A 27,945-nucleotide genomic window follows, 5' to 3' on the forward strand; every position below is an offset into this window, starting at 1 on the left:
ATCTTTATAAATTGCGTAGTGAGCCTACAACCAAGTAGACATGTACTGGAAAAGAAGAGAATGCGTTGTGTTGTGAAAGGGGGTTAAGCACCCATTTCTTCTGCCTAGTGGTGGAGACCTTAAACTTTAAGCTGTTCTTTTCCTACTAAAAAGCCAGGGCTTTCAGGATCACTTCTCTCACTGCTGCCCGGAGGAGGCATCCCTCTGAGCGGCTGCCACTGGCGGGAGCCAGCACTGTGCAGAAGGCTTCTGCAGGAGAGCCAACCTCCGTGGATGCACTGGCTCAGGAGAGCATCAATGGATCCGGCTATAGAAATGCACTGATGGAGTTCCGAATGCAAAGTCTGACCTGTGGGCGGCTGCAGACCCAGAGAGGGAGAGCCATCGGTTGTCAGCTGTGCAGGATCTGAGGCAAAGCAGTGATGCCAACTGTCACAGGGCCGGGGGCTCATGAGAAGGAAAAGTCAGCAGGAAAAGCATTGGGAAAAAGTTAGACCCAGGAGAAGGCATCTTGCAGAGACACTGTGGCTCTTGCAAAGGATGTCACCAGCTGCCCAGGGGGAGAGGATTAACATAAGAATTAGCTACTCAGACTGTCCTTCCATCCATAGCCTGGCCTCTGTTTTCCTTGACACACTGGCTTTGGTGACCTTCACCATGAAGCCATTACCATCCATCCACCATCACTGCCAACATGGTCACACCTATGGCCATAGTATTCCATAGCAGGGTTCCATTACTGAAGCCTCCCCTTCGATCATCTTACTCCCCGAATCCCTCTTCCGGTCTCTGCAGCCTCTCCCCACTTTGTACCCCTGTATAAGAGTTTTCAACAGTATCGAGGTCGTCTGACCCTCAATATCTCTGTTACCTGCACCTCTACCTTCACAGGCTTTGTAGGTCAAGCTTGGACTCTATGCTCCACGTCCAAGCACTTTTGTCGACACCATCAGCTTTGTTTTCCCGTGGCCCTCTATCAACTTGCGTGTCTCTCTTTGACGGTAAGACCTGCTCACAGTTCTTGGAGAAAATGAAACTGCACAATGTTGACCATCTTTCTTTTTAAAAAATGATTCTTCTTTTGACTTTCACGTTTGAACTCTGCTTTGATTGTCTTCTACCTCTCTGGCCGGTCCTGCTCTGCCTGTGTGGTTACTGGAGAAGCGCAGATCTCTGTCTTGTCCCTCGCCTCTTCTCATACACATTCTCCCTGGATGAGGTCGTTCACTCAAACACCCTCTGAATGTGAATCCTAATTCTCAAGCCCCTGCTCAGATGCCTCCCCAGCACCCCAGCCTTTTGGGATTTAAATAGTCCCTGTGGTAGGAGGTGAACATGACGACCACACTCTGCTTTCCTTCATGCCAGCAGCAGTCTCGTCTCCATCTCTCCAGATGGCAGACAGTCCAAAATAGAACACTCTTCCCTCTTCATGTTCCAGCAACTGCTCCTGCTCCCTTTAAAATATTCTTTCTGAAACACCTGCTCTTCTTCCTTGGTTTGAGCTTAAGGACTATAATCCAGAATCCGTCAACACCAGACCCAATACTTACTAAGCTGGGTTGTTTGGGGGGCTGATAAAAGGAGACCTGCAATGCAATTAGGATGAGCAGATGTGGATGCAAAGCCACCTAAATTATTTGGGTGTCACCCTTCTTTCCTTTTCTTTGCCTGGGTAATCGGATTGCGGTTCTGTACCACCCTCACCAGACTGACCCTGTCTCCTTGGATAGTTTCACTGGTGGTACTTATCTGTCCCATTAGTCACAGTTACATGGCCCCTTAGTCGCCATATGTACACTGTGGAACAGCCCCACAGGGAATAGCTCTGCAGCCATATTTATCCCATTATTCCTTATTGCTGGTCATTTCTTTTTGCATCTGGCTCCTCCTCTTTTCCAACCTGGTATGATGAAGTCCCAGCACACTTTCAGGCTTGGCAACAAGCGGTATGACTTGCAGAGCTAAGTCTCCTTGCCCATCCCCCAACTCCAAAGTGGAGTGCATTCTGCTCCTCATCTTCAGGCTCCAGAAAAGGTGGCCCAGAGAGCCGGGAACAAAGGGAAATCAATGACGTTTAGAGAAAGAGCATCTAAATGTAATCTCAGTTTCTCCTCTCTCCCCATGTGGACAGGGACTCATGCACTCCCCAGGCCACACGTCAATAAGCCCTCCAGAGTTTCACTTGCCCATCCTCATTGGACACCATCGTAGGCTGCTGTCTGAGAACCAGATGATGATGATGCCAGTTTTGCTCGCTGCAGCTCCATGGTTCAGCAAAGCCCTTCTGTGATTGTTTCAAGCGCTCTCACCCTGGGCTTCACAGCTATCACAGGGGTCCTGGAAGAAATTCGGCAATCGTTTCCTTTTCTTACCAATGATGTTTCTTATTTCTTTAAAAACTAGAGGCCCGGTGGGGCCCCTCAGCCTGACTTGCAGGGATCAGCCAAAACCTGTGCTCTGACATCCCCCGAGAGGTCCCGGATTGCAAGAGGGCGCAGGCCAGGCCTAGGGACCTCACCGGTGCTTGATCGGGACCAGGAAGGGACCAAGGGAGGGTTCCAGGGTGTGTTCGGCCCATCTCGCTCAGTCCCCATCAGCCAGACCCCAGCAGTAAGTTAACCTACCGGTCGGAGCGTCTGTCCCTGGGTGGTCAATGCACATCATAGCGACTGGTCGAACAGCTGAATGATCCATCAGACACTTAGCATATTAGGCATATATATCTATATATAGATTGGCTGGGTCTCCAATCTGTCCTGGAGCTCATCCTTGTGTATTTCAGAGCCTATAAGGCTAATTAGCTGCACGTGTCAGATGCAAAGGGCTCATGAAGGCTCATTGGAGTGACGAGAACTGGCACTGACCTCAGAAGCCATTTGCCATGTTACACGGTCTACTAGTATCCCATCTGACATACCCCTCGTGCTCCACGCTGGAGCAGCACCCTCTGTGCACCATGCCTCAGGCAGGCCGTGAAAGCAGTCCACACATCCTAACTGCCTTGGAGAAGGTGCCTCAGAGGCCCCAGTGCTCACCTGGTCCACACATCAGGTCCTTGTCCAACTGGCTCCTAACTCTCCCACTGGTTCCCAAGCTACCTTTACCATCATTGGCCACTCCTGGACTTCCCTCCCTCAGTAATCCTCGGCTCAGAGAACGGCACCATCATCCATGCCAATGACCAACCCAGAAACCTGGGAGTCACCTGGACAATGTCTTTTCCTTTACACCCACCACCAGCTCCATAGAAAAGTCACCACCTAGTCATCCTCCCTCAAGTCTGAGCTCCATCACCACCACTACTCTGACCTGGTTCATCCTCTTTTCCCATCCTGACAACCATAACTGTCAACTGGTCTCTCTGACCCACTCTTGTTCCTCTGGTCTATTCTCCACAAAGATGTCAGAAAGACCTTTTAAAAAAAGTAAGATGGATCACATTGTTTGCTTGCTTAAAGCCCCCTTTTTTTTGACTCCTCAATGCTTTTAGAATAGAAACAAAGACTGTGGTCTCTGGCTCTCTCTCCCAACCTCATCCTGTGCCTCTCTTTTTGTGTTTTCTCCCCATTACTGTCCTACTGGCCTCCTTTCAGTTTCTCTAACTTAATCCCTGGACTGAGTCTGACCCTCCTCTTATAAGAAGGAGTGAGACGTAGAAGGAAAGAAAACCAGTAAAGTGTGCATTGTCGAGCTGGCTCACATTTGGGAAATGGGCTCGATCCTAAAGGCAATGAGAGAGGAACAGTGTGGCAGCAGCCTCAGAAGGGTCCATCTGAAGGACAGGAGTCAGGGCATGGATGCCTACACTCCCCTCCCCCACTGGCTGAAGGTTGCTCCTACAGTGTTAAATCCTTTGCACTTCTGACCTGCCTGCTCAGACTGAAGAAGATCCACAGGGCTTTGGAGAAAGCACCTAGGCCAGCGATTCTCAACCTGTGGGTCGCGACCCCTTTGGCGGTCGAACAACCCTTGCACAGGAGTCGCCTAAGATCATCCTGCATATCAGATATTTACATTACAATTCATAACAGTGGCAACATTACAGTTATGAAGTAGCAACGAAAATAATTTTATGGTTGGGTCACAACATGAGGAACTGTATTTAAAGGGCCAGAAGGTTGAGAACCACTGACCTAGACAAAGCAGAAAAAGGCGGGACCTTGCAACTATCCATGGAACTGTCCAGCACAGCTACAGCTGAAAGCAGAGGGGAGTTGGTGACATGGACCCAATAAGAATTGGCTGCTGCTAATAATAGCCAATCATTAGTGTCCGTGGCTCCGTCTGCACAGAGCTGTCTCTACCCTTAGGATTTCAGCTGCACATGGGCCTGTTTTGATCATTTCTGGATCTTCAGTGCTCAGCAGTGTCTGGCACACAGTGTTTGTTCAAATTCAAATTAGGTATTTACTGACTTAATTGGTTAATGAATTGATAAACAAATGAAGGAGGGAACAGATAGACCTGACTCATCTCCTAGGATCTGGTCTCACCTCTCCTGCTTGGTGTGATTCTGTCTACCCACTCTGCGCCCAATATTGATAAGATCTCAGTTGAGGGAGCTCATGTGGATCCCAGTGCCCCTTCCTGAGGGGGATTTGGACCTTCTTTGTTTTGATCTCACACCCTAAGGAGGCATCTCCTCCAACTTGAGGGTACGACTGACCTTATCTTGTTGGTCCTTCAGCAGCTGAGACACCCTAGCACTGTCTGCTTACTTTGGTGTTTGTGAAAGGTGCTCGAATCTCAGGATCCATTGTTAAGGTAACATTGTCTCAAGGATTTGGGGACAACCTTGTAGATAACTGCATATTCCCTGATGCGTCACATGCTTGCCAACACCTGGCATGTGACAGCGCTCCCGTGGTGTGGGAGGAGCCTAGCACACAGGCACCAGCTTACAGCAGGGCTCCAAGAGCGCCCCATCCCATAGCTAGGGGGCAGGCAGCCGCCCCTGTCCCAGCAGCATGGCCACGCCAAGGAGCAAGTTGAGTAACTGCCAATTGCACTTTACACACTTTAGCTGACTGGATCTTCAAAACAATCTGAGACCTGGTAATGTATTCCCATTTTACCAACAAACAGCCTGAAGTTCAGAGAAGTAAGTAACTGGCCCAAGGGTGCCCCATGAGTCAACTGCATCAGAGTTGATCTGCTTCCAGGAGCTGTCCCAAAGTACCAACTGGCAAGTTCGCTGTGGCTGGAAGAGCATGAGAGGTGGAAGGTCATGGTCAGGGCCACACAAGAAGGTCACAGGCTGGTGGAGATGGAAAACGCAAGTCCCTGATAGAGGAGTGACCAGGACAGAGTGGGAGCCCAAGGAGGAGCTGGTGCATTCTGCTGCAGATGGGAATGGTCCTGCATGTGCCTACCAAATGCCCTCGCACCTGTCAGGAAAAAGACCAAACCGCAAGTGGAGGCCTCTTTACCTGGCCCCTGCGGCTCATTGACTCTCACCCCTTCTCTGCTGCAGCCCACAGTGGTTCCATGAACACACTGTACGCCTTCTCTGCCTTGGCTCTTGCATGGGCTGCTTCCTCCTGGGTCACTAAGCACACGCCCCCTCATCCGACTGGTCCCAGATCAGGTAACCCTGCCTCCAAGAAGCTCTCCCTGCCTGAGCCACCAGGCTGAGGATGAATGCCTGCGCACCTGAACTCTGGGGAATCTCTGGCCAAGTCCACAGGCTCATCAGCAGTTTTTTTCTTTTTCTGAATGTTCTTCCTATAGACCTGCACCATCTAAATTGGTAGCCATTAGCCACAACTTAAAAAAAAATTAATTTCTCAGTCGTATTTTAAGTGCTCAACAGCTACCTGTAGTTAGTGGTGACTATTTGGAGAACACAGAGATAGGACATTTTCATCATGGCAGGAGGTTCCACTGGACAGTGCTTACAGACTAGGGGGCAGCTAAAACGGGCCAGTGAGGTGCACCTGCACAGTCCTGGCACCTGGCTCCTGCCAGGCGTGCAAAACAGATGTGCCGATTTACTCACTTAGGTTTTTTGTTGGTTTTATTTTTAGTGTCTACTAAATGCCAGGCACTGTCCCCAGGAAAGGGGATCTATTAGTGTCAAGCCTACCCCTTTCTTGGAGCTCACAGTCTAGTGAGGAACACACACGAAATAAACCCAGAGAAAACATGCAACACACGTGTAGCCCAATGAAAAGCTCAGGAAGGAATGATGAAGAAAGCACACGGGGCACTTGAGCAAAGCCTGGTAAGAGGGCAAAGCGAAAGGAAATAAAACCAGAAACGGGTCAGGGCCAGATTCTGGTGGGCCTTGAATTCCATGCTAAGAAGCTTGAACTTAAATGCAGTAGAAAACCAGTGACCCATTTAAGAATTTTAAGCAGAAAAGTTAACTTGATCCAATTTGTGTGTCTGAAGGACCATTCCAGCAGCTTGTGGGGGCTGGATAAAGATGATGAATGTATGCCAGGGAAACCAGCAAGGCGCCCTGGCAGGCTAGGAGAGTGGGGGGAGGAGGGAGGGACAGAGGAGAGAAGAAAGAGATAATTCCCAAGCTGAGTCTGAGGTTGAGTGGACGGGCACCCTGACTGACTGGGTGAGAAGGAGAGGGTGGGGGGAGAAAGGGGCGCCTCTAAGAAAGCCAGCTGGGGACCCGGGGGGGGGGGGTCTGTTACAGAATCCGGGGCTCTTCCCGGCCCTACTTCAGGGACTGCATTAGGGGTGATTAATTCATGGCCAAGTTACTTTCTGAGGAAGGTTACTACAGATGCATCAGCATGACAGGTGGGGCGTGGGGGAAGAAGGCCCAGCGTGTTCAAGTCAGAGCTGAATATTAGATTCTAGTCACTGCTTGATTGATCTTTTAAGCAATTCTGGGATTCTGTCACTTAAAAACCAATAAATCTTTGAAGGCCTGGGGAAAGCAATGCAAAAGCAATAAATCTCTATTGTGGAGCATTAGAAATATAGGCCAAGCTGCCGACGTGGTTTGGCTGGAGAGATGAGGGTGCGGGAGCCCACAGGGCAGTTTTCCCTCCCCACCTCCCCTCCTCGCCTCCGGGCCCGATCAATTCCACCAGAAAGTCAGACCCAAAGGGCTCCCAAGGGGCAGCAAGGGGCTGAGCATGGACAGAGCCCTGCTGGTGAGGCCTGGGGGCTGGGGCTCAGCTATGATGCTGTTTGAGGACAGGCAGATCGCACCCAGAGAGAGACATGCTGAGGTTCAAGTTACAAACTCACCCACACAGCCCAGAGTGAAGGGCCCCTGAGGCCTCCTTTGCCTCCCCCTCACTTCCGAGTTGATGGCAGTTCCCTCACCAGCATCCCCACTGAGTGGTTACTCAGTCATCACTTGAGGTCCCAGGCATGGGAAACTCAGAACCTTCTAGGGGAGCAATGAACGCAAAGGCAGGAAGTGAGGTCCCTGTCCTGCTGTACAGGTAACAAGCTTGGTGACCTTGGGCCAATCATTTCACACCTTGATTACAGCTTCGTCTTCAGAAATGGAGATGGTGTTTCCACCCAGCAGATCTACTGGGTAAATGGCAATCGGATGATACAATGAAATTAAAGGAACTATCAGCTATGAATAGCATCCCGGGCATCCTTGACCCCATGCACTTAGTAAGCTCTTCATGTGCTGCAATCATGGCCTTTGTTGTTTTCTCAATTCTCCTCTTCCTTGACCTGCGGGACTCCACATGGGCCCCCTGAGGACAGGTATGTGTGTAACCCACTTACATCCCGCTCCTGGGACACAGCAAACGCTCAATTTGTTGAATGACCTAATGGTCAACTATCTCCCAGCTGGGCATCCTAGTGCCCTGACCTCAAGGTGGAAAGAGCTAAGGTAACGGAAATCTATTGTGATGGAGCCACTGCTGTCGTTGCGAGCTGCCCTGAAAGACTTGCTGGGTGGCACAGGTTAGTCTCTTGCCCTTTTCGTCAAATGCCCAAGCACCAGTCTGAAAATAATTCCGAAAAGGAGTGTGCCCATCCTCAATGATCCAGAGCCTTGGGAAGAAACGCAGCCAGACCTCTTCACACCCGAAGCATTGCCCCTTTGAGCAGTGACATTTATTTTCATTTTTTCCCATGGCAATGCCACCAAAATATGTCATGCCCAGCTTCCTCCTAGGGAGGTGCTAAGGTCTAGTGGAATGAGGGTTGACTTAGGGTCAGTTTAAATGCTGCCCACACCCCTTGCTTATTTTGTGGTCTGCATCAACTCCCTGGGGTATGTTTATCTCCGTTCCCATGACTGCAAAATGGGGAGACTTCTCTTGCCATGTTGTGAGGATACAGTTTATCTATGGTGACAGGCATGCAGCAAGCCCTTGCTCATTAGATGAAAGCTAGCAGGTCCTTTGCACTTGAAGACATGGAGCCTCATGCTAAATTTCTGGGGGTAAGCCAGGAATAATGGGTGAACAACCATGGCCGTGAGGAGCTGCAGCATGCAGACCTCCTAATTTCTTGAGTCCCTGTGTCAGTTTTATTGAGTTCTCCTGTTTTGTTTTGTTTTTTTTTTTGCTCCCTGCCAACTGTCATTTTTCACTGCTCCCAGGCACTTTCATTCCCACCTCTTAATTTACTGTGGTCTTAGGATGCATGAGATTACCAAACAGATGGGCAAGCTAAGAGCATGCAGGCTCAGAGGAAAGTGCAAGGGGCTTCTCTCTGTGGGAACTGGAAGAGCTTTCCCAGGAACGCCTGTTTGGGCTGCTCAGAGGTCCCCTTTGCTGGTCTCTGGAGGCAGGCAGGCCTGGATCCTAGTCCCAGCTTCATCACTTGCGGGCTCTGTGACTGAACTTCAGCTTCCTCATTTCTAATAGAAAGATCCTACTCTTAGGTTAGTCAAGGTTAAATTCTGGGAACACAGTAGTTGCCCAATAAAACATGGTGCTAATGACTCTGATGAGTTTTCAGAGTTTCATGGACATATAATCTGGTTTATCCTAGTCCTCTGTACAAAATTTAACTTTATGCTGCTGGACCCATATTGCTTATTTCTCAGTACAATTTTAAAAAAAAAAGTTTTTTGGAAACTTTGTGCTGGAAAGAAGGTAGGGGATCTTAAGGAAAAAAAGCAAAGGCCTTCCATCCCCACCATAGAATCAGGGTCTCGAAAAGCTTTGAAAATTTGAATAGGAAAGACGCAGGCAACACTGACCTGGTGGCAGGACAGATTTTTCAAAATCCACTTTGAGCAGACCTTCCTAAGTTCCAAAGAGAAGCAGAAAAGCCAACGAAGAGACTTACTCTGACAGCCTGCCTTGCTGTGGCTTCTATATTTTATTTAGCCTCTGTGGAATCATTACCCTCCATACTTTCCAGATAAGCAAACCTCAGGCTCAGAGAGATGAAGTATCTGGTCCAAGGTTGCACAGCAGTGTTCTGAACCCAGGCTCCCTGTCACTAAGCTCCCATCCTTTCCATTGCCCCATAGAGAAGGCTGAGGGGAGTGGACGGAATCCACACCCCCAGGAAGCCACCGCGGAAGCCAGGTGGCCAGGTCCCTCTGGAGGTAGTTTTGAAGGCTTGCAGCGTGAAAGGGGATGCCTGGGTCTATTGTGTAAAAGTCCTGGGTGTGGGGTCAGCTGCGCATGGATTGTGCAACATGGGATACACTGTTTCTCGTTTCTGGGCCTATTCTGCCATCTGGAAAGCTTTCAAAGATGTTGAAACATGACCAGTGCTGCTTCGTGAAAGAGGCACAAGCTGTGAAAGGGAGGCAGGCAAAGGTGGCCGAAGTGCAACATGTGCTTTAGCACCTGGAGGACCTGGGCTCAGTCTCAACGTCCCTGCTTATTGTCTGTGCGCTTGTGGGAATTTCTGAGCCTGAGGATGAGAATAATAATATCTGAAAAGGAGGATAATAATATCTCAGTGTATAGACAGAACTGAATGACAGTATACGACAGTAACAGGAACAAAAGCAAGTAACTCAGCAACTATCTATTTGGTGTAAGAGCCACCAGCTGCCTGGGCTCACCACAGCCAGGTCCTGCAACGACCTGTGTACAGGAGACAAGGCAGAAGTTCTCAGCTCAGGTGTCCCACAAACACTACACACGCCTGTTGCAAGGTCTGAAGATTCACCTGACTTAGAACAGAACATTGTGCAAAGCCTACGGAATTGAGGGGAACTTCCTAATTGCGGGCAACTGATTGGATCTGCTGCACTGCCTATAATTTCTGGGTAGAGTTGGATCCAGGTGGGAAAACAGATAACGAGCCCATCCCAATAGCCTCCTTCCTGGCTGGTCTCCTAGTCTCCAGTTTCATAAAAGTCACACTGCATCTGGCTCCCCAGGGCTCCTCAGAGAAGCCCGAGCATCTTAAACATGGCCCCACCGCCACCCCACCACTGCTGCCTTCACCTTTATGCCGAAGCAGACGGAACCACTCCTGGCTGCTCCCAGGACAGCAGGCTGCGTTTGTCCCCCATGCCTTTGCTCACGCTGGATCCTCTTACTGCTTTGGCAAAATCTCATACAACATTTAAGATCTAGCTCAGTGTCACCTCCTCTGGCAACTCTCCCCTCCGAGCCCTCATCACGACCCAGGCACATCTCCATACGCATGCGCTGTGTTGTAATTATCTTTTCATGTGTCTGTCTCCCCAGCGACAGTCTGGCTTTCTTTCGACCATGGCTAGTTCACTGCTGTCTGCTAAGCAGTTAGACAGCCCCTGGCACAGAGGGAGTGCCCCATAAATACTTGTTGAATGGCTAAGTAAATGAATCGTTTTTATCCCCTGTGGCCCTCCCCATTCCGGGCATCTAAGGTATTCAGTGCGTGCTTGTTGAACTGGACTGATCCCATCTGAAAGCTGTTTCACCCAACACCCAGCTTGATTTCAAGGGACTGCCGTCCTGTGATCGCTGAGCAAAGCTGGCAGTCAAGCTCGGAGCTGCTGCCCCTGTGCAAAGTGTAGCTGGTTTAAAAGAGATGCCCGCCTTCCTGGTAGCCACGCGCCAGGACCTGGCACTGGGGCAGCTCAGCCATGGAGAGGCTTTCATCGCCTGGGCCATAAGCATGCTCCTGACCCCCAGCAGCCTCTTGCGAAAATCAGCAGTAGGGCTGGGACTTCAAGCCCCAATGGGGGACCCTAGGACGCTAAGGCCCTACGCTAGCCCAGCCCAGAGGTCTGGCCCCATTCATGTCTCTGAGCAGGCAGGTTTCAGAGTTCAGCAAGTCTGCCCATTTGTCTGCTAATGCCAGTCAGACATGGAAAGATAATCTGGGCAGGAGGCTCAGTCTCCAGGCTCCCAACCCACTAAATAAATTTACTGTCCATGTGTTCCAGAAGGTTCTCTCCCAGCCTCCTCAGGTCCGCCTCGGCATGCTCCCTCAGAATCAGTTCCAACACCCATTGTGCAGAGAGAGGCTCCTGGCTCAGGGGCCCCCTGAACTGGGCATGGGCTGCTGGCCCTCCTCCTCCAGGAAGCCTGGCTCCTGGCCAGTCCGGCCCGGGCATTGATGGTGACACGACTCAGTGGGAGGTGTCCTGGTGCAGAGAAGGAAAGCTGTGAACTCTCGGCGAAGGCACCTCCTACCTGACAGGGGCTCCCCGGGATTGAGCAGGCTTCAGCATCACCGTGATGGTCGTGTCCGTTTCGTTGAGTGGAGTGTCTGTGTCATACTCGGGCATCGATGGAGCTGGGCAGAGAACAGAGAGAGCGTGGAGCTCAGCACAGGTCCCAAGCCCCACTCACTGCAGTGAAATCCTAGACCACCCTGGCTTTGTAGCATTCATTCATTCATTCATTCCCCTTAAGGCCACCCCTAAGACACTCAGGATGACTGGAAGGAGGGTGTGTGGGGAAGCTTAGATGAGAGGCACATGGCATCCTAGGATTTCAGCGAAGAAGGTCCTGATCTCCAACCAGGCAGAGGGCTCCTCCAAGGTGCTGCAGAGCCTGGGGAAGGGTGGCAGTGATGTGGCCAGTAACCCTCAGCAATCAAAAAGTCCCACACGAATAAACAGATAAATGCAGGAAATGTAAGTACTCAACAAGGATGTGAGCGCAGTCAACCTTGTTAAGCACATTAAAAATGTAAATTACAATGGTGATGAGTGATTCTTTTTTTTTTTTTTTCCTCATGAGACCCTCCCTCTCTCATCCCCAGCCCCACAGGAGTGAAACTAAATCTGATCCCTGGGGAAGGTAATTTAGACATTTGCATTAAGTGCTATTAAAACCCACATCCCTTTTAATTCAGTATTTCAATTTCTGGAATTTAATCCCAAAGTTATAATCCAAACCGATGAATTAAACTTTATTCTGTAGCATGTTTATTGAAGCGTTATTTTATAAAATCATGGAAGCCATACATATATCCAACCACAGGGGAATGTTTAATTAAATTACGTCCGTCCGCTTGACAGAACATTATAATGAAAGCAATGTAGCAACATGGAAAATGCTTATGGTATAAACAGAAGTGAAAACATTAAGCTACCAAAAACACCATGGGTCTGTTATGCAAAATGTGTATCCATGCCAGCCAGAATTGCATAGACATTCTGAAACAATATAAATTGTAAAAAAGGCTCCCAGGTAATTCCGCCTGATGCTGACTGATGATGGAGGGGGCCCTACTGCAGACGGCAGGTGAAATCATGGACCACTGTGGCTTTGTAACATTCATTCATTCATCAGACATTTCATGAAGACCTCTGCTGTGCCCTGCCGTGCGTGCTAACAGGAATATTCCTGAAAATAAATCACATTTTTACAAGCCAATATGTATGAAAAAATAAAGTACTACTTAATGCAACTGTGTAGTCTAATTTTTGGTGAATCGCTCAGTACGCCCTCTGGTCCAATGAGTGTAACTTTTACACGTTAGGAAGTGTGTGGATTGCGTTTTCCTTGTGAGACTACAGAGGTAACATAGGAGGGGCAGCATCGCCTTGATCTCCAGTACTACATGGCGACTACTCTGGCCTTTCTTCACTCCCAGGAAAACGAGGCATGGGGAAAAGCAAAGCAGCAACCACTTTCTGGGAGAGATACCTGAGATTTTGGTGGCGATCCTTGTGGTGACGGGGGGCCCGAAGCCCTTGGCTGTGCTGGCCTTGATGGTGAAGGAGTAGGTGGTCCCTGGGTACAGACCCACAAAGAGGTGGTGGGTTTCGTTCCGGAGCTTGAACACCTTCCCCCTCTGGCTGGAGAGGTCGGCACTCGGGTCCAGGGAGCCAACAGCCTTGTAGTTGATCTGCACAACAAGCGAGCAAGCAAACCGATTAACCCCTCGCTCAGGAAGCTGGCCGGCACTCAGGTGGAGGGACCTCAGGGGAGGAAAGGAGAAGGCATGTGGGCTTGGTCAGTGAGTTCCGATGCTGCTGTCCACCTTACAGGTCACCCAGCCTCGAAACAAGCCACCGCGGGCGCTCTGCACCACTGCTGCCCAACGGAAACACAACCCACACCACAGACATGCAGTTTAGTTCCCTAGTGGTCACACTGAAATAGAAATAAAGTTAAAAAAATTAAATATTATATTTTGTCAAACCTAATATATGCAAAATATTTCAACCTGCAATTTACAGAAAGTTACTGCGATATTTTATACTCATATTTTATAATGTGAATACAGTCTATATGTATTCACATGAAGTCCTCAACATCTCATATGTCGTTTGCCATGGCACCTCTCCATTTGTATTGACACATTTCAGAAGCGTAGTAGTCCCGCGTGGCTAGCGGCCACCACCTTGGACAGCGCATCTGTAGAGCAGTGCTAGAGAGAGGCATCGCAAGAAGAATTATTTGGAAAGATAGTGAAAAATGCAGTCCTCGGCCCCTACAGCAGGTGGCATCATCTGCATTTTCTCATGCACTGCACTGCTTGTCTTCCCCCAACCTTGGGGGCATCAGGATACTTAATTCTCATTTTAGCGATGCAGAAACTGAAGCTCGGTTTGAAACAACTTGCATTAAATCAGCATTTCTCAACATATCTTTGGGGAAGGCCCAGTTCTGGGTTTCCTAACCCATTGCACTCTCATAATAACCCAAAGACCACATCACATGTGACTTGTCATGTGAGTCTGGCGATAGCCAGACTGGTCTACACTCTGTGCAAGAAGACATGCCCCTTGACCATGAACTTGGGTGTCACAGCAATGCCAAGGCACTAGAGATGTTTCTAGGTGCTCACGCTCAAGTTCTGAACTTATCTGCTGTGAAAGTAACAAAACGGTTGGCGTCCTGGCACTGGCCCCATGGATCACACTTTGAGTACCCATGTTTCTAAATTAAACATTTGTGAACGTGGCAAATACAGGCTTTTTTGTCTATTTTATAACAAATATATTTTATTGATTTTTTTTACAGAGAGGAAGGGAGAGGGATAGAGAGTCAGAAACATCGATGAGAGAGAAACATCCATCAGCTGTCCTGCACACCCCCTACTGGGGATGTGCCCGCAACCAAGGTACATGCCCTTGACTGGAATCAAACCTGGGACCCTTCAGTCCGAGGCCAACGCTCTATCCACTGAGGAAACCGGTCAGGGCTTGTCTATTTATTTTTTCTAGTTTGTTCTATTAAAATATATTATTAGAGTCTAAAACACACAGAAAACGCTACAGCTCAATGAATTTTTACTAACCGGGCACAGTTGTATAATCAGCAGCCAATTAAGAGAGAGGACATTATCAGCCCCCAAATGTCCCCCTCGCACCACTTCAATCCTTACCCACCACCTGTGGCAAGGCACCTTCTATCCTTGCCTCTAACAGCATACAGCTGAACTTCATAGAAATGGAGTCACACACAGGGTGCCCTCCAGTGCCTGGCCTCTGTCATGCAGCTACATGAAATGCACATGCAGCTACAGACGGTGCGCTCTCGTGGTTCCGTATTCGGTCACAGGCCCAGGATCACCCCCAGGCCCCTTAGGCTCGAAAACCTGTGCTCTTTATTCTGTATCCCCCTGCCCCACAGGGAGTCACACTGCATCAATGGAAGGGCACCTTCATTCATTCACTTAGTGCTCCTTCACAATGTTTCCCATACACCCCTGGATTCTAGGACCTGCATCGGGTGCTCCTGGGGCCCCCAAATGAACGCAAGTTAGACCCCGTCCTCAGGGTCCTCTCTTCTAGAGCGAAGTAAGTCACCTACATTGTTCTGTCCTCCACCATGAATGTCCTATGCTTGACAGGAAGGCCACACTCAGGCAGAAAAGGGAACGCACCCACTTCACTTCAAAACTAAGCAGTTCTCTCTTTCTGGCAAGGGTATCAAATGCTTTCGGAGCAAGAGGTAACTTTTCTCTCTTGTATGAAGCGCCGTAGCAATTGAGACCACGTGTCTAGGAGAGAGACCAGATTCTGCCTGGAGCAGAGTGAGCCCAGGAGGAGAAATGCCCAGAGTTGAAGGATTTGGGCATTTTGCAAGCAGAGCCTGGGCAGGTCCAGCCCTTGTCAGGCAAGCGACACATGTCTGCCTCTTTGCTTGAGGGCTTTGTGCTTAGGCGCTGGCAGGAAGTGCCTGGCAGTGAACAGCCACTGGAAGGATGGGAGGTGGGTCATGCCTTTCCCAGGCCCCTCTGGCCTCTGCAGCCCCCTAGGGGACTTCCCCATGGGAGATGCTCCTCTGGCCTCCACAGGGAGCTGGCTGGGAAGCATACCTACCACCGGCTACCTTCCTTTCTCTTCCCCACCCCCTAGTGTCTCCCAAACTTCTCAATAATCACTGGTATTCACACCTTAGTCTCAGGGGTCTGCATCTGAGAAACACTGAACTAAGACAACACAGGGGGTATTGCAGGGCAGAATTGAACTAATGCCCCAGGATGATAGGGATTCGGAGCAGGGGACAGAGTGTTCTAGGTTCTGGGCTGAGGGAGCTGCCTGAGTAGAGGCCTGGGTGGGAAAAGGCTCGTGAGAACGGAGGAAAGGCCAGTGTGACTGCAGACTGGTGAGCAACTGGGGGAGGTGAGGGTTCAGTGTGGGCTGGACTCCAGGTGTCCCCAGTGGCAGAAGGAAGAGCAGGTTCAGAAAACCCTGCCTGTGGCTGGGAACCCCAGCCCACAGGGGGGAAGGCATGCATATGCATCCTTTTGAAATCTCCCCCTGGTCCCCCTGGCTGGGCTGGTGGCAACTGCATTGATATACAGGCACTGGGAGGTAAAGCTCATGCCTTATTTACTAGCCAATTCCTTTCCTGCCCTCCAAATTCAATCCAGAAGCAACTCAATTTCCACTGAGCTGTCAATATAATCTACCGTGTTCCCCTGCTCTCCTAACCTTTCCTGGTATTACAGGATCCTCACTTACTTGTAATGAAACAGTATGAATAAATCAATGTATGTTAATATAGCGTGTCTTCAATTTTTTATGGAGGGCTTCACCAAGCCGAATCCCCGCTGCTTTGTCAGAAACCGTCTTTGAAAAATTTAACTTGCAAGTTTTATGAACTGGCAACTTGTGGGGGTGGGCTCGGGCTGGGGAGGGAAAGGAGAAAGGTGAGAAAAATGGAATGGGATGGAGCTGTGGCCATAAAATACATAATACAATGTGAATCTTCACTTGGAAGAGGAGAGAGAGAGAGATTTGTTGGAACAGCAAACATAAAATAAAGGGTGAGTCGGGCAAAAGGGTGCTGAGCTGCATGTCGACACGGACTCCAGGGACTGGGCTCTGGCTGCAACAAGGTGAATGAGGCCACCCAGTCTCTTCCGGTCTCCATCAGTGGGATCCCTAGCCAGGAGCCAGAGCGAGGACTTCAAAATGAGAATCTAATCACGTCATCCCTTAGAATCCATAGCTCTCCGGATTCAGACCACATTGTTATCCCATGTTATCTTCATCAGCTCATGCCATGAGTTGGCCTCTCTTGGGCTCCCTCTTGCAACCGAGGCCTTATTACAGTGTCTAAAACGAGCCATGGTCCTTTTTGCTACAGGACCTCGGCACAAGCTATTCTGTCAGCACAAAACACGGCTTTCCTTCCCCTCCCTCCCTCTCACCTCGTTAATGACTCCTCATCCTTAGATCTCACTTGAAATGACACTTGTCATGAGCACCTTCCCTGACTCCCACATCCTCCATGTACCCAGAGTCACAACTTTCCTCTTTGAACTGTGAATGTGGATTTTACATTCAGCCATGCAATTATTTCATTGTGAGTCCCTTTCCCACTATCCCAAGGTTTGCAAAAGTAAAGCCTTAAAGCCAAACTCGGCCCCTAATCTGGTTTTGTAACTAGAAATGTATTGTAACACAGCTGTGCCATTCACATATGCTTTGTCTTTGGCTGCCTAGACACGACAATGGCAGAATTAAGTCGTTGTGACTGAGACCCTGTGGCCCACACATTCATGAATATTTTCTCTCTGGCCCTGTGTGGAAAGCAGTGGATGACTCCTGTACTAGACTTTAAGCTCCAAGAGAGCAAAGATCTTATCTGGTTTTTCTTCCATATTTCTTCCTTTTGCATGGGTAAGTGAATGATCAAACTAGCCACGTGGCTTAAACCATTTGCTTAACCTCTCCGAGTCTTGGGTTCTTTAAGGGTTAAATAATAATTTTAATGCACCTTTAGCCTTTGCATCACGGCTCCATCAAAGGAGCAAAGAACAAGTTGCCCCTCTATCCTGAACTGAAGAGGCAGGGACAAGAGAGGCAGGGAGAACAGAAGGAAACCATTTCCCTTGAAGAGCCCCGTCAGGAAGGACTTGAACATGCGTAGATTGGGCCATGCTGTGCTCCAGGCACTGGGATCGGGACGACATAAGACCCTGTAGTCCCATGTTCAGATAGAGCAGCTGTCTGACAAGACTCAGGTTCTGAGGATGAGATGGTGCATGGGAGTTAAGGACAGATCGGAGATAAGGATGAGGGATGCAGCCAGGGCTCAGAAGCAGCTGATCAGAAGATGCAATCATGACAAAAACACCATTTGGGGCACTTGCTATGTGCGAAGCACTGTGAGACAGGGTTCGCATGAAAATCGCCTTGTTTAAGCCTCAAAAAAGGGTATGGATTCTTTATGGTTATTCCCATTCCTCTGCTGAGGAAGCTGAGGCCAAAGGAGGTGACATGCTCAGCATGTGAGCAGAGGTGAGGGCAGCTATGTGGGTGACCGTGTGGCCTGCTGGAAGAACAGAGGGAAATCCACAGCTTATGAAGTGTTCTCTGCTGCCTCAACTTCACCATCGTAGGTGCAGTGACGTGACAAAAACTTGGATAAGTCTATTCAAACACCCAGGGATGCCTTACTCTGCCTGGCAGAACGGATTGCTCCCAGATCTGTGTTCCCCAAAAGACTTCGTTCCCTGCAATATCCATCAATCCTGTCAGGAACGGGGATTTCTTCATCGATGTTTCCTCAGAGCCCAGACCAGAGTCTAGTACAGAGTGGGTTCTCAATGAACATCTGTTGTTCATTGGGATGGGCTGTAAAAAAGGCTCACTCCCAAACAGATGACCCCATATTGAGGAAACACATGTAGCATCAATTATCATATAAAATGGGTCACAACCTGCCCACCTGAGCTTGACATTCCAGAAACATCCTCTATAGCTTTTACTATATCCATGGTAAACTATATCTTCATCCTAAACTCTTTGGGGGAGAGGGGAGTCAGCACCTTAAGTCATCCATCCACCTGCTCCCAAATTTCTCCAAATGGCTTCCAACTCAGATTCTGGAATTCTCAACACAGTAGAGTACTAATGAGACTACATGTGAAATAGATCAACGTGGATAGTTCATTGTATAAAGGGTTAAATTCATTTAATTTTCTGTAAACTCAAATCACTGGTTAAAATATTTACTTCCTTTTTTGATCCACTGTGCAGGGATGGTCTTTGCCATCTTGGTGACCTCCAAGGCAAATGTACAAAAGGAGACAGTTCAAGGCAATCTCTGCTTGACAGAAGTGTAGTGTTGACTCATTGATTTCCTAGCAATTTAAAAATAACATGGGAGCACATTCCTTCTGAAGAACAGTGAGGATGCACAGATGGCCACAATGCACATGTCCGTGACTTCTTGCCCACGGGCCCTCATTGTTCCTAGAGAGCCTTGGACTATGATAACAGCAGGAAAAAAAGATTATGATTGACATGCGGACTGCTGTGCCTGGTATTTCCAGTACTATTGAGCCAGTGAGAGTGCAGGGACCTGCCACTTCTGTGCCCAGACAGCTAATGCTTCTGTTCTATTGAGATGAACTCATTCTCTCAGTCAACAGATGTTCATTGGGAACCCATTCTGTACTAGACTCTGGTCTGGGATCTGAGGAAACATCGATGAAGAAACCCCTTTTCCTGACAGGACTGATGGATATTGCAGGGAACGAAGTCTTTTTGGGAACACAGATCTGGGAGCAACTGGTTCTGCCAGGCAGAGTAAGGACAGCTTCCCCAAGAAGCTGCCAGGGGGCTGGGCTGGGCTGAGCCAGCAGTCCTCAACCTGGACTCCAGAGTATAGAATGCACCCGGGGCTTTCTGAAAAGCACCAATGCCTGACCCTCCCCAGACTAATTGAATCCATGCTGTGGATACACATGCCTGGGCACTGGCACATGTTGAAGTACTTCAGGAGATTCGATTGCACAGCCGTGGCTGAGAGTACTGGAGCTGAGTCCTATGGCATGAAGGGACTAAGCAAAACCGCAGAAGGCAGCACATGCCACAGAAAACTTTCCTAAAGTTTCTGGAAGGAACTAGAAACTCACCATTCACTTCAATTATAATGGCTGTAGGCAGGATTCACTGATGAATGCTGAAGTTGGTGGGTGAAACAATATTCCCATAGCTTTATCTTCCCCAGATTTCCCAGCTACTGTTGTGGTTTCATCCTAAAACCACAAATTTGTCGACATCTCCCAGAAGGACGGTCCTAATTCCTCTCTCCTTGAGTGTGGGCTCTCTTTGAATGAATAGGGAAAACAGTAGCTTTAAAGTGGAGAGGGTCAACACTGTCCATGTGCTGAAGGTCAACACTGTCCATGATAAATCAGGTTGAGATTAAGGGCCCCCTGGCATGATGTGATGAGAAGGGTATATACCCTCTGTGGTCTCTTTTTCCCCCCAGAATCTCAGTCTATTAATGAGGAAAACATCAGACAAACAATGAGTACTCTTAGAAAATGTCAAAGTCATGAAAACAAGGAGAGATTGAGAAACTGTCACCAGCAGAAGGAGAATGAGGAGACATGACACCTAAATGTTATGCAGGAACCTAGAAGGGAGAATAGGATATCTGCAGAAAAACATAGAAAATCAGGAAAAAGCAATACAAAACAACAATAAAAAGGTGTGGATGTTTAGGCCATCGTAATGCACAGACATGAAGTCTTTATTTTGACACATATGCTACGGCTATGTGAGATGTTAGCGTTCAGCAAAGTTGTGGGAAGGGTAGAGAACTCTCTGCATTATTTTTGCAACTTTTCTGTAAATTCAGAATTATTTCAAAAGAAAACATTTAAGAAACAGCAACAAAAAGGTGGCCTGCTGGTTTGGGCACTTGTGAGGTCTTTGTGGCTGCAGAATAGAATCTACAATAGCTTCTCCTTGAGCTCCTGACTTGTGCTGAGCACTGGGGAGCCTATAGAAACTTCCAGTACAGTGAGGGGGCCAGGAGGGCCACAGGGATGAAGGACTACTGCTCTGAAGGAAGGGGAAGTGATTCTTGGGAGCATATAATAGAGAAGGCCTCTGGGGCCAGGCAGTCTTCCTGTGCGCAAAGCTGTTCATCAGATGAAGGAGGTGGGAGAAAGGTGGGAGGGAGTAATGGGAAACGGAGGCGAGTGAAGCAAGAGGAAGCCTGAGAGATGCGCTTGGGTGGGATGACTACTGGGTACTGTGATGCTTTTGTACAAAGTAGGAAAAGGCCCCTCTCCAGGCCGATACAGTCCCCCCTCCATCCCAGCCCCCGACACTTCCATGAGCTAAGAGGGTCTTTGTGAGAAAAGATATCTTTCTCGTGCCTCATCATATTCCTCCTGTCAGACACAGCCCAGAGCTCAGTGCATGCCCTCCTTTGGGGTGTGTTTCTGTGTCATACACACACTTTGCAACAGTCTGTGGCAGCCCTCTATTGAGGCCAGGTCAGGAAAGGCTTTATGTGAATACTCAGAGGCTTGGGTTTTATCGTGAGGATAATATGGAACTAGAGGGAAGGTGGGTTCTCCACAGGGGCGCGGGGTCATTCCCAGATTCAGCAACAGAGCTACTGAAATTGTGGCCTGGAGACAAGAGCACATCGGTGTTAGAGGTGCTCACTGAAGGGTGCATCCCAGACCTACTGACCACAGTGTTGGTTAGGGGTAAAGGGGAGGATTCAGATCTGCAGGTGATTCTCATGCATGTCAAATTTCGAGACGCACCTTCTCTGGCAAGGGGATGGAGAATTAAATTGACCAGAGGAACAGAACCACTTTGGAGGGTCTGGCTCTCACCCAGAGAGGGCCTGGCTCAGACTGGAAACTGCGGGGATGGAGAGAAGGAAGTGGACTTTCGAGCCACTGAGTCCTGGCCAGTGAGGGATGAAATCCTTAGAAATGTAGGAATAAGAGAGAGCCAACACATGGCACCAGGTCTCAGGGGATCTGAGCCTTCTACCGGAAACTATCTGTGAACATCCAGGAGGCTGATCCTCCTGATGATGCTGGCGTTCAGGAATGAGAAGAGTTGGGGAGGGAAGACCACTGGATTTCAGCCTTGCAGAGCCTGTGCTGAAGCCCAGATCTGCCATTTTCCAAGAGGTGAGTGATTACTCACCAGCCAAAGTGCTCTATTAACAACTGGATGAGCGCAAACCCCTGGGCAGGGCTGCCAGGCTTCTTGGTTTCCCAAGCTGAGCTCCAGGCTCAGACTCAGACTCCGGGCTTGGTTGGCTGTGCCAGGGCTGCCTCGGCTGTGCTCCTTGCCCAGGGCTGCCAGCACAGGGGACAGTGCTGGCATCTACCCAGCATGAGAGCCCTGCTACTGCCCCGCAGGGATCTTATGTCCTCAGGGATCAAAGAGGCATTGCAGAAGGGAAATGGGTTTGTTTGCCCACCATGGCTTTTGCAGATTCCCAGTCAATGCCATGTGGTCTGACTTCAGCTGGTTTCCTGGTGGCTTTGGGATCAAACACTAGGAGAAAGCAAGCTTGGAATCCAGCCAGCCCAGGGTCTTTCCTATTCACCATCTATCAACCAAAACTGCAAGGTTAGCAGTCGGCAATAATAACAAGAATTAACATATATTGAGTGCTGATCAGGCGCCCACTCTTCCCCTAAATCACCACCCTGCCCCCAGCTCTCAGACAGACTTTGGGGGGGAGGTCCTCCTGTTAATACACATCCTCCCAACCTTACCTCTGGGCTACTTCTCAGTCTACCCTCCTTCTCCCCCTCCACTGACCCATGGGAGGGATATTCTGACAGTTTCCCTCTTTCAAACTGCTCTGAATTTCAAAGACACAGTTAGGGCCACCATCAACTCTGATGGCTCTCAGCTGTCTCTCACTAACAAGTCATAATGCAGTTTAATAATATGAAGCTTAAACCTCCTTTCTGTTTTCAATCTCATGATGGGGTGTCTTGGGTGCGATGATTTCGTTACTTTCACAGAAACTTTCTTGCTTAATGAGTCTGTGATATTCCCAATTGCTTTTAGTCTGCGCTGCCATATTTCTTGGGCTCTTAAATGTGGGCAGCTTGCCTTCCAACGTCACACTCAACTGATTTCTGTTCTGCTGAGTTTAACCCGGTTACATTGCTAAGTTGCGTGACCAATTCCTCTCCGATTGGCTTTGGGTGTGGGGTGCAAGAGCAGTCGGATAATCCCTTGACCCTGCTCCCTGGAACCTGGCAGCCCGCCAGGGGCCTTTCTGGCAGAGACAGCCTGGGGAAATCCTTCACTGAGGGCAGGGCCTGGATTCTATTTATTCATTGCTCTAACTGCCAGCTTTCAAGCTTGGCTCGGAGAAGTCAATGAGGTTTACTGAATAAATGAGGATTAGGAATGAACATGTAACAAACACAGAGTGTAGTACAGCTGGGTTTGCAATGAAGCCATTTTGATGCCAAAGTCCAGCATTTCCCACCCTGCCCGTCAGTGCCCTTTGCACACGTCCCTATGTGACCAGTTGCCATGGGGGAGGACTGGCAGCGGTCGCCTGCAGCTGTCAGAACACAAGGTTTGTGGTGGGTCTGTCGGGGTGGCCACCCCCAGGAGAGACTTGAGAAGCATTCCTGGCAGCTGAACCGATGCCCGTCTGGTATAGAGCCGGAACTCAGTTAAATGATCTATTTAATCGTTAGTGAGACCCCAGCTGGCAAAGCTCTTGTCCTCTGGGGTCTGTTTCCAAACCTGTAAAGTGGAAAGACCCTTCAGTACATTTCCATTTTTGGTGGTTTTTCAAAATGGCCACAAATCGTTTGACACTTTTCCCATGAAAAGGTGAAGCTTACTAGTATGTCTCCTCTGGAGTCTAGGGGGATTTGTGGCTGCTTTGAGCAAAAGAATGTGGAGGAAGTGATGCTGTGTTACTTCTGAGACTAGGTCGCAAAAGGCAATGCAGCTCCTGACCTGTCCACAGGGGGCACTCACATCTAAGCTGCAGTGTAAGAAGTCCCACCCCCTTAGGCCGCCATACTGTGAGGAAGCACAGGGCATGTGAAGAGGCCATGCGCAGATGCTCTGGTTGATAGCTCCAGGTGCATCCAGTCTGAATCCTATCTGTCCGGGTAAGTGAGCAAGCCTGCAGAGATTCTGGTTCTCAGCTGTCTCATCACTCCCGGCCATTTGCGATTTCTTAGCTGAGTCCCTGGGCATCATGGGGCTGAAACAAGCCATCCTTGCTATGTCCTTTCAAATTCCTGACCCACAGAATCTGTTGAGCACAGTGAAATTGCGGCTTAATGCTACTAACTCTTGGAGTGGTGTGCTACACGGCAATGATAACTAGAACACTATTTGTCCATTATACTTGAGTGTTTCATTAAGAGCATGGATACCATTTTATTCACTTTTGTATCACAAAGAGGAACCACAATAGATGCTGGATAAATCCATAGTAACTTCTTAGCCAAGTGATCAAAGTTAACTCCCGATAAATGCTCTGAGTAATGCATATCACTTGTGTGGTATTTTTGCCAAAAATGCATAACCTAAATTAAAGTCTATAAAATGGACCAGAATAGAACAAAAGAAACCGTCATCTTCAACAGTGCCAAGGACTGGAAAAACAAAGAAAGACTGAGCGCTGGCCCAGATTGGGGGAGAGAGGAGAAAGAACAAAGAAGTGGAATGGAGGGCCCTAGACTGAATTGTGAACTAGGAAAAGGACATAAGTGGGGAAACAAGTGAAATACAGATAGTCTGTCAACTATGATTTTCATCATATTGTGATTTATAATACTGATTACTGTTTCTTTCCTGGTTTTAATCATTTCACGATGGTCATGTATAATGCTAACATTAAGGGAAGCTGCATGATAGGTATATAAAAACTTTGTACTTTCTCCAAGTTAAAAAAAAAAAAGTATTTTTAAACTAAATATTTTTAAAAGGAAGACAAAGGAAAAGTGTGCTAACTCACATTGATTAGCTAACCTGGACTTGTGGAACCACAGGTCAGAAGCCAAAGGCTCAACCCTCTACTTCCGGCCACCTTGTAAAAATTCATTACAATAATGAGTTAACATTTATTGCCACTTAATGTTTGCCAAGCAAGAGCCATGCCAAACACATTCATGCATCACTCACTATCATCACAAATTTATGAGGCTAGTCCCCTTTTTATTCCCATTTTACAGATAAGGAAACTGAGGCTTAGGGAGAAGTAAATTTCCAGGTTTCTCACATCAAGAAGGAGGCAGGGCCAGGTCTTGCCCTCAGGCATTGTCAATCTAGAATCCACCTGCTCAACCTCAGGGATCTGCTGTCATCATACTGAGTGGCTAGTCTGGTTTCCAGGGGCTGGGAGGCCAGAAACTCTGCTGTGAGAACCCATTTGTAGAAGAGGTAGCTGGGGTGAGAAGCATGCCTAGAGTGTGGAGGGATGGGGAGAGCTCCTGGAGAGGGACTTGGGGATATACAACCAAGGGAAGATCGGGGTAGAAGTGAATTTGGAGAGTGGAGGGAGACGAGGAGCCCTGCCACAGGAGGCGCTTCCCAGGTCCCCCAGAGGGTTTGTCCTGCCAGCCTGGAGCTCCTGCCTCCTACCAGAAGGCTAAGGCAGGGGCAGATTCCAGGCCCTTCAGAGGAGGAATCCACTGACCACATAATCACAGATTTGGGTCAGCCAGGGCTGAAGTCTGAAGTTCCACTGTTGCATTTTTTCCTTCATTCAGCAATTTTCTTATGAAATTAAAATAGAATTGATTTCCTCCATCCCCTTCCCTTAAATTAGGCATTAGGAAAGACATAAGCGATGGGCATATTGGAGATTTGAACATCAACTCAAACCAGCAGAGCACATTTGCAAGATGGTTTTTTAGCCCCTGTTATTAGGAGAAGGCTTTGTGAAAGTCTGTTTTTTTGGTTGTATCTCCTCCTCCCCAAGAACGGAAAGCTTTTGTTTTTCTCTCTTTTGGGGTAAAATGGGCACTTTTTCCTAATTCTCTGTTCCTAATTTTCTAATTCTCAGGTTGGAAGCTTTCTCTTTTTTTCTAACCTTGCCCATGTGACATTTCCCCAGAAGCAGACACACAGCAGGTGACATTGCTATTTAGGGAACTGTCATTTCTGGAGAAATAGTTCATCATCAGGAAGCCCACACCCTCCTATCTGCAGTGACCGCAGGCCCTCAGCTGGGTCCAGAATGGAACCTCACAGCTGGAGGAAGCTGCTTCAATTACAAAGCACTCAGGAGAACCCAAGGCTCAGAGAGGTCAAGAGGCATGCCTAAGGTCACACAGCACGTGGGTTTTCTCTAAGACAGCTGTGGGATAACAAAACAGCCTGGGAAGGAGTCCAAAACTCAACTCCGGCACAAATCCTGATTAGCAGATGTCTGTCTGGAGCAGGGCAGCCCACTAGAAATGTGAGCCACATTAAAAAGTTTTAATTTTTTTAGGAGCCAGGTTAAAAAAAAAAAAAAAAAAAAAAAGCCATGGCCTGTGTGGCTCCGTTGGTTGGGTGTAGTCCCTCCCATTGAAAAGTGGCTGTTTAGATTCCTGGTTAGGGCAGATGCTCAGGTTATGGGTTGCGGGCTCAACCCTTGGTAGAGGGCGTTGGTTAGGGGAAGTTGCAGGAGGCAGCCGGTTGATGTTTTGCTCTCACATCGATGTTTCTCTCTCCCTCTCCCTTCTTCTAAAAATCAATTTAAAAAAATCTTTAAAATATAAAAAGAAACAGCTGAAATTCATTTTAATAATATATTTCATTTGACTCAAGAGATCTACAATGTTATTATCTCAACATGCAATCAATACAAAATAATTAATGGGGTATTTTATATTCTGGTTTTCCTAATAACTGTCTGAAATCCAGTGTGTATTTTGCACATCCTGCATACTGGTTCGGACTAGCCAGCTTTCAAGTGCTCCACAGCCATGTGTAACCAGAGACTAGACAGTGCTGGTCTAGACCAGGGTTTCTCAACTTTTTAAAAATGTTCACTTTCTAAGAAACATATTTAGACATTTTTCCTTCATTTCCCCCATGAAATTTTAATTCTACAGGTATGTTCTATAGCTTCCGTGGGCTTTATGCACATCTTATCGCTGTTTATGCACTTTATGAATATGATGCATATGCATAAGAAAAGGATGATTTTTTTCACCTATCTCCTCCCTCCAAGAACCAATTTTCACCTCTTGTGGGCGGTAGCACCTGTGATGCATGATGTCGAACCAGCAGGAACAGCCCTGAACTTTACGTTCTGATCTGTAAAATGAGGACTGGTGAGTGGGCAAAACAGTTCTTGTGGGAAAGCCTCTCACATTGCTGAGTGTGGCACTCGTGCTAAAAGTGGGTTGAGCTGGTACTTCTAACACGTCGTTCCCTGCCACACTGTTCCCTGCCACACTGTGGGCAGCACTGGGGAGGAAGACCCTCTCCTCGGCCTGCATGTAGTTCCAGGGGTGTGTGCTATTTGCCCTGGTCCTCTCTCCTGCCTCAGGGGAGTCCACCACATGGTACAGGGAGAGATCAGGGGTGCTGTCCTTCAGCCTTCCCACAGCTGGGCCAAGGGCAGTAGGACCTTTCGGATTGCAGCTTCATGTCCAGGGGACATGGACCAGGAAAAATGAACACAGATCTAGGATGTTGAGGAAAGAGTCTAGGAAGATGACCATGACCTACCCAGCATGCTGTTCCCAAGCTGAACCTCAGGCGTGTGGAGCTGACTTGAAGATGCCAAAAGCTCCCAAGCAGAGCTCCTGAAGGAGAGGACCCAGAGCTTGGCAGGGGGAGCCTTTGGTTTTAGCCTCCCACCACGTCTGAGATCTTACAACCCATTTGCTCTTCTAGTCGAGGGAATTGGGCCGAGGGCCCCCGCAGAGCTTCGGAGACCAGATACACTGCGGAGCTAACATTTAAGGTAACCCTAACTCTTGATGAGGCCCACTCCTGGGATCCCAGCTCCTATCAAGATGCAGAACTCCCAAATTGCTCAAATGTGAAGAACAACTCAGAGGTATGTGCATACAAGGCACAGGGTAATTCATAGGGGAGGTGGAGAGAATCATTCCATTGATTCGGATGAAGTCTTCTCCACCGAAAAATATCAAAATTTGCATGAAAGACATTTGCTAAAGTAGCAGCAATTTAAATACACTGTGAAGAGCTCTGAATAGAAATATAGACATTCTCACATGGAAACCTGTCTAGAATGGCTTCCCATCTGATGGCTGTTTTATGGTTCACTGTTAGCCTGGGGCGGGGGTTCACTGATAGCCTGGGCCGCCTAACCTGTGTGTGGGGGTGGAGGATCCTCACTCAGAACCGCCTCTCTGCCTGGCTCTTTCCTTCAATGACAGGCAGCCCCAGAGCCCAGA

At 48.5% G+C, this 27,945-nt stretch overlaps 1 protein-coding gene across 1 annotated transcript in view; it reads right to left on the minus strand.

The window, feature by feature from the left end:
- PTPRT (protein tyrosine phosphatase receptor type T) overlaps window positions 1–27,945 on the minus strand; it is a 682,122-nt gene that overhangs the window by 226,919 nt on the left and 427,258 nt on the right. The window contains exons 9-10 of the mRNA XM_036323307.1: window positions 13,005–13,206; window positions 11,541–11,643 (exon numbers count right to left, since the gene is read on the minus strand). Coding sequence (XP_036179200.1) covers window positions 11,541–11,643; window positions 13,005–13,206 — 305 coding nt within the window. The remainder of the gene's footprint in view (window positions 1–11,540; window positions 11,644–13,004; window positions 13,207–27,945) is intronic.

This window comes from Myotis myotis, unplaced genomic scaffold (assembly GCF_014108235.1).
Source record: "Myotis myotis isolate mMyoMyo1 unplaced genomic scaffold, mMyoMyo1.p scaffold_m19_p_9, whole genome shotgun sequence".
Classification (NCBI taxonomy): Eukaryota; Metazoa; Chordata; class Mammalia; order Chiroptera; family Vespertilionidae; genus Myotis; species Myotis myotis.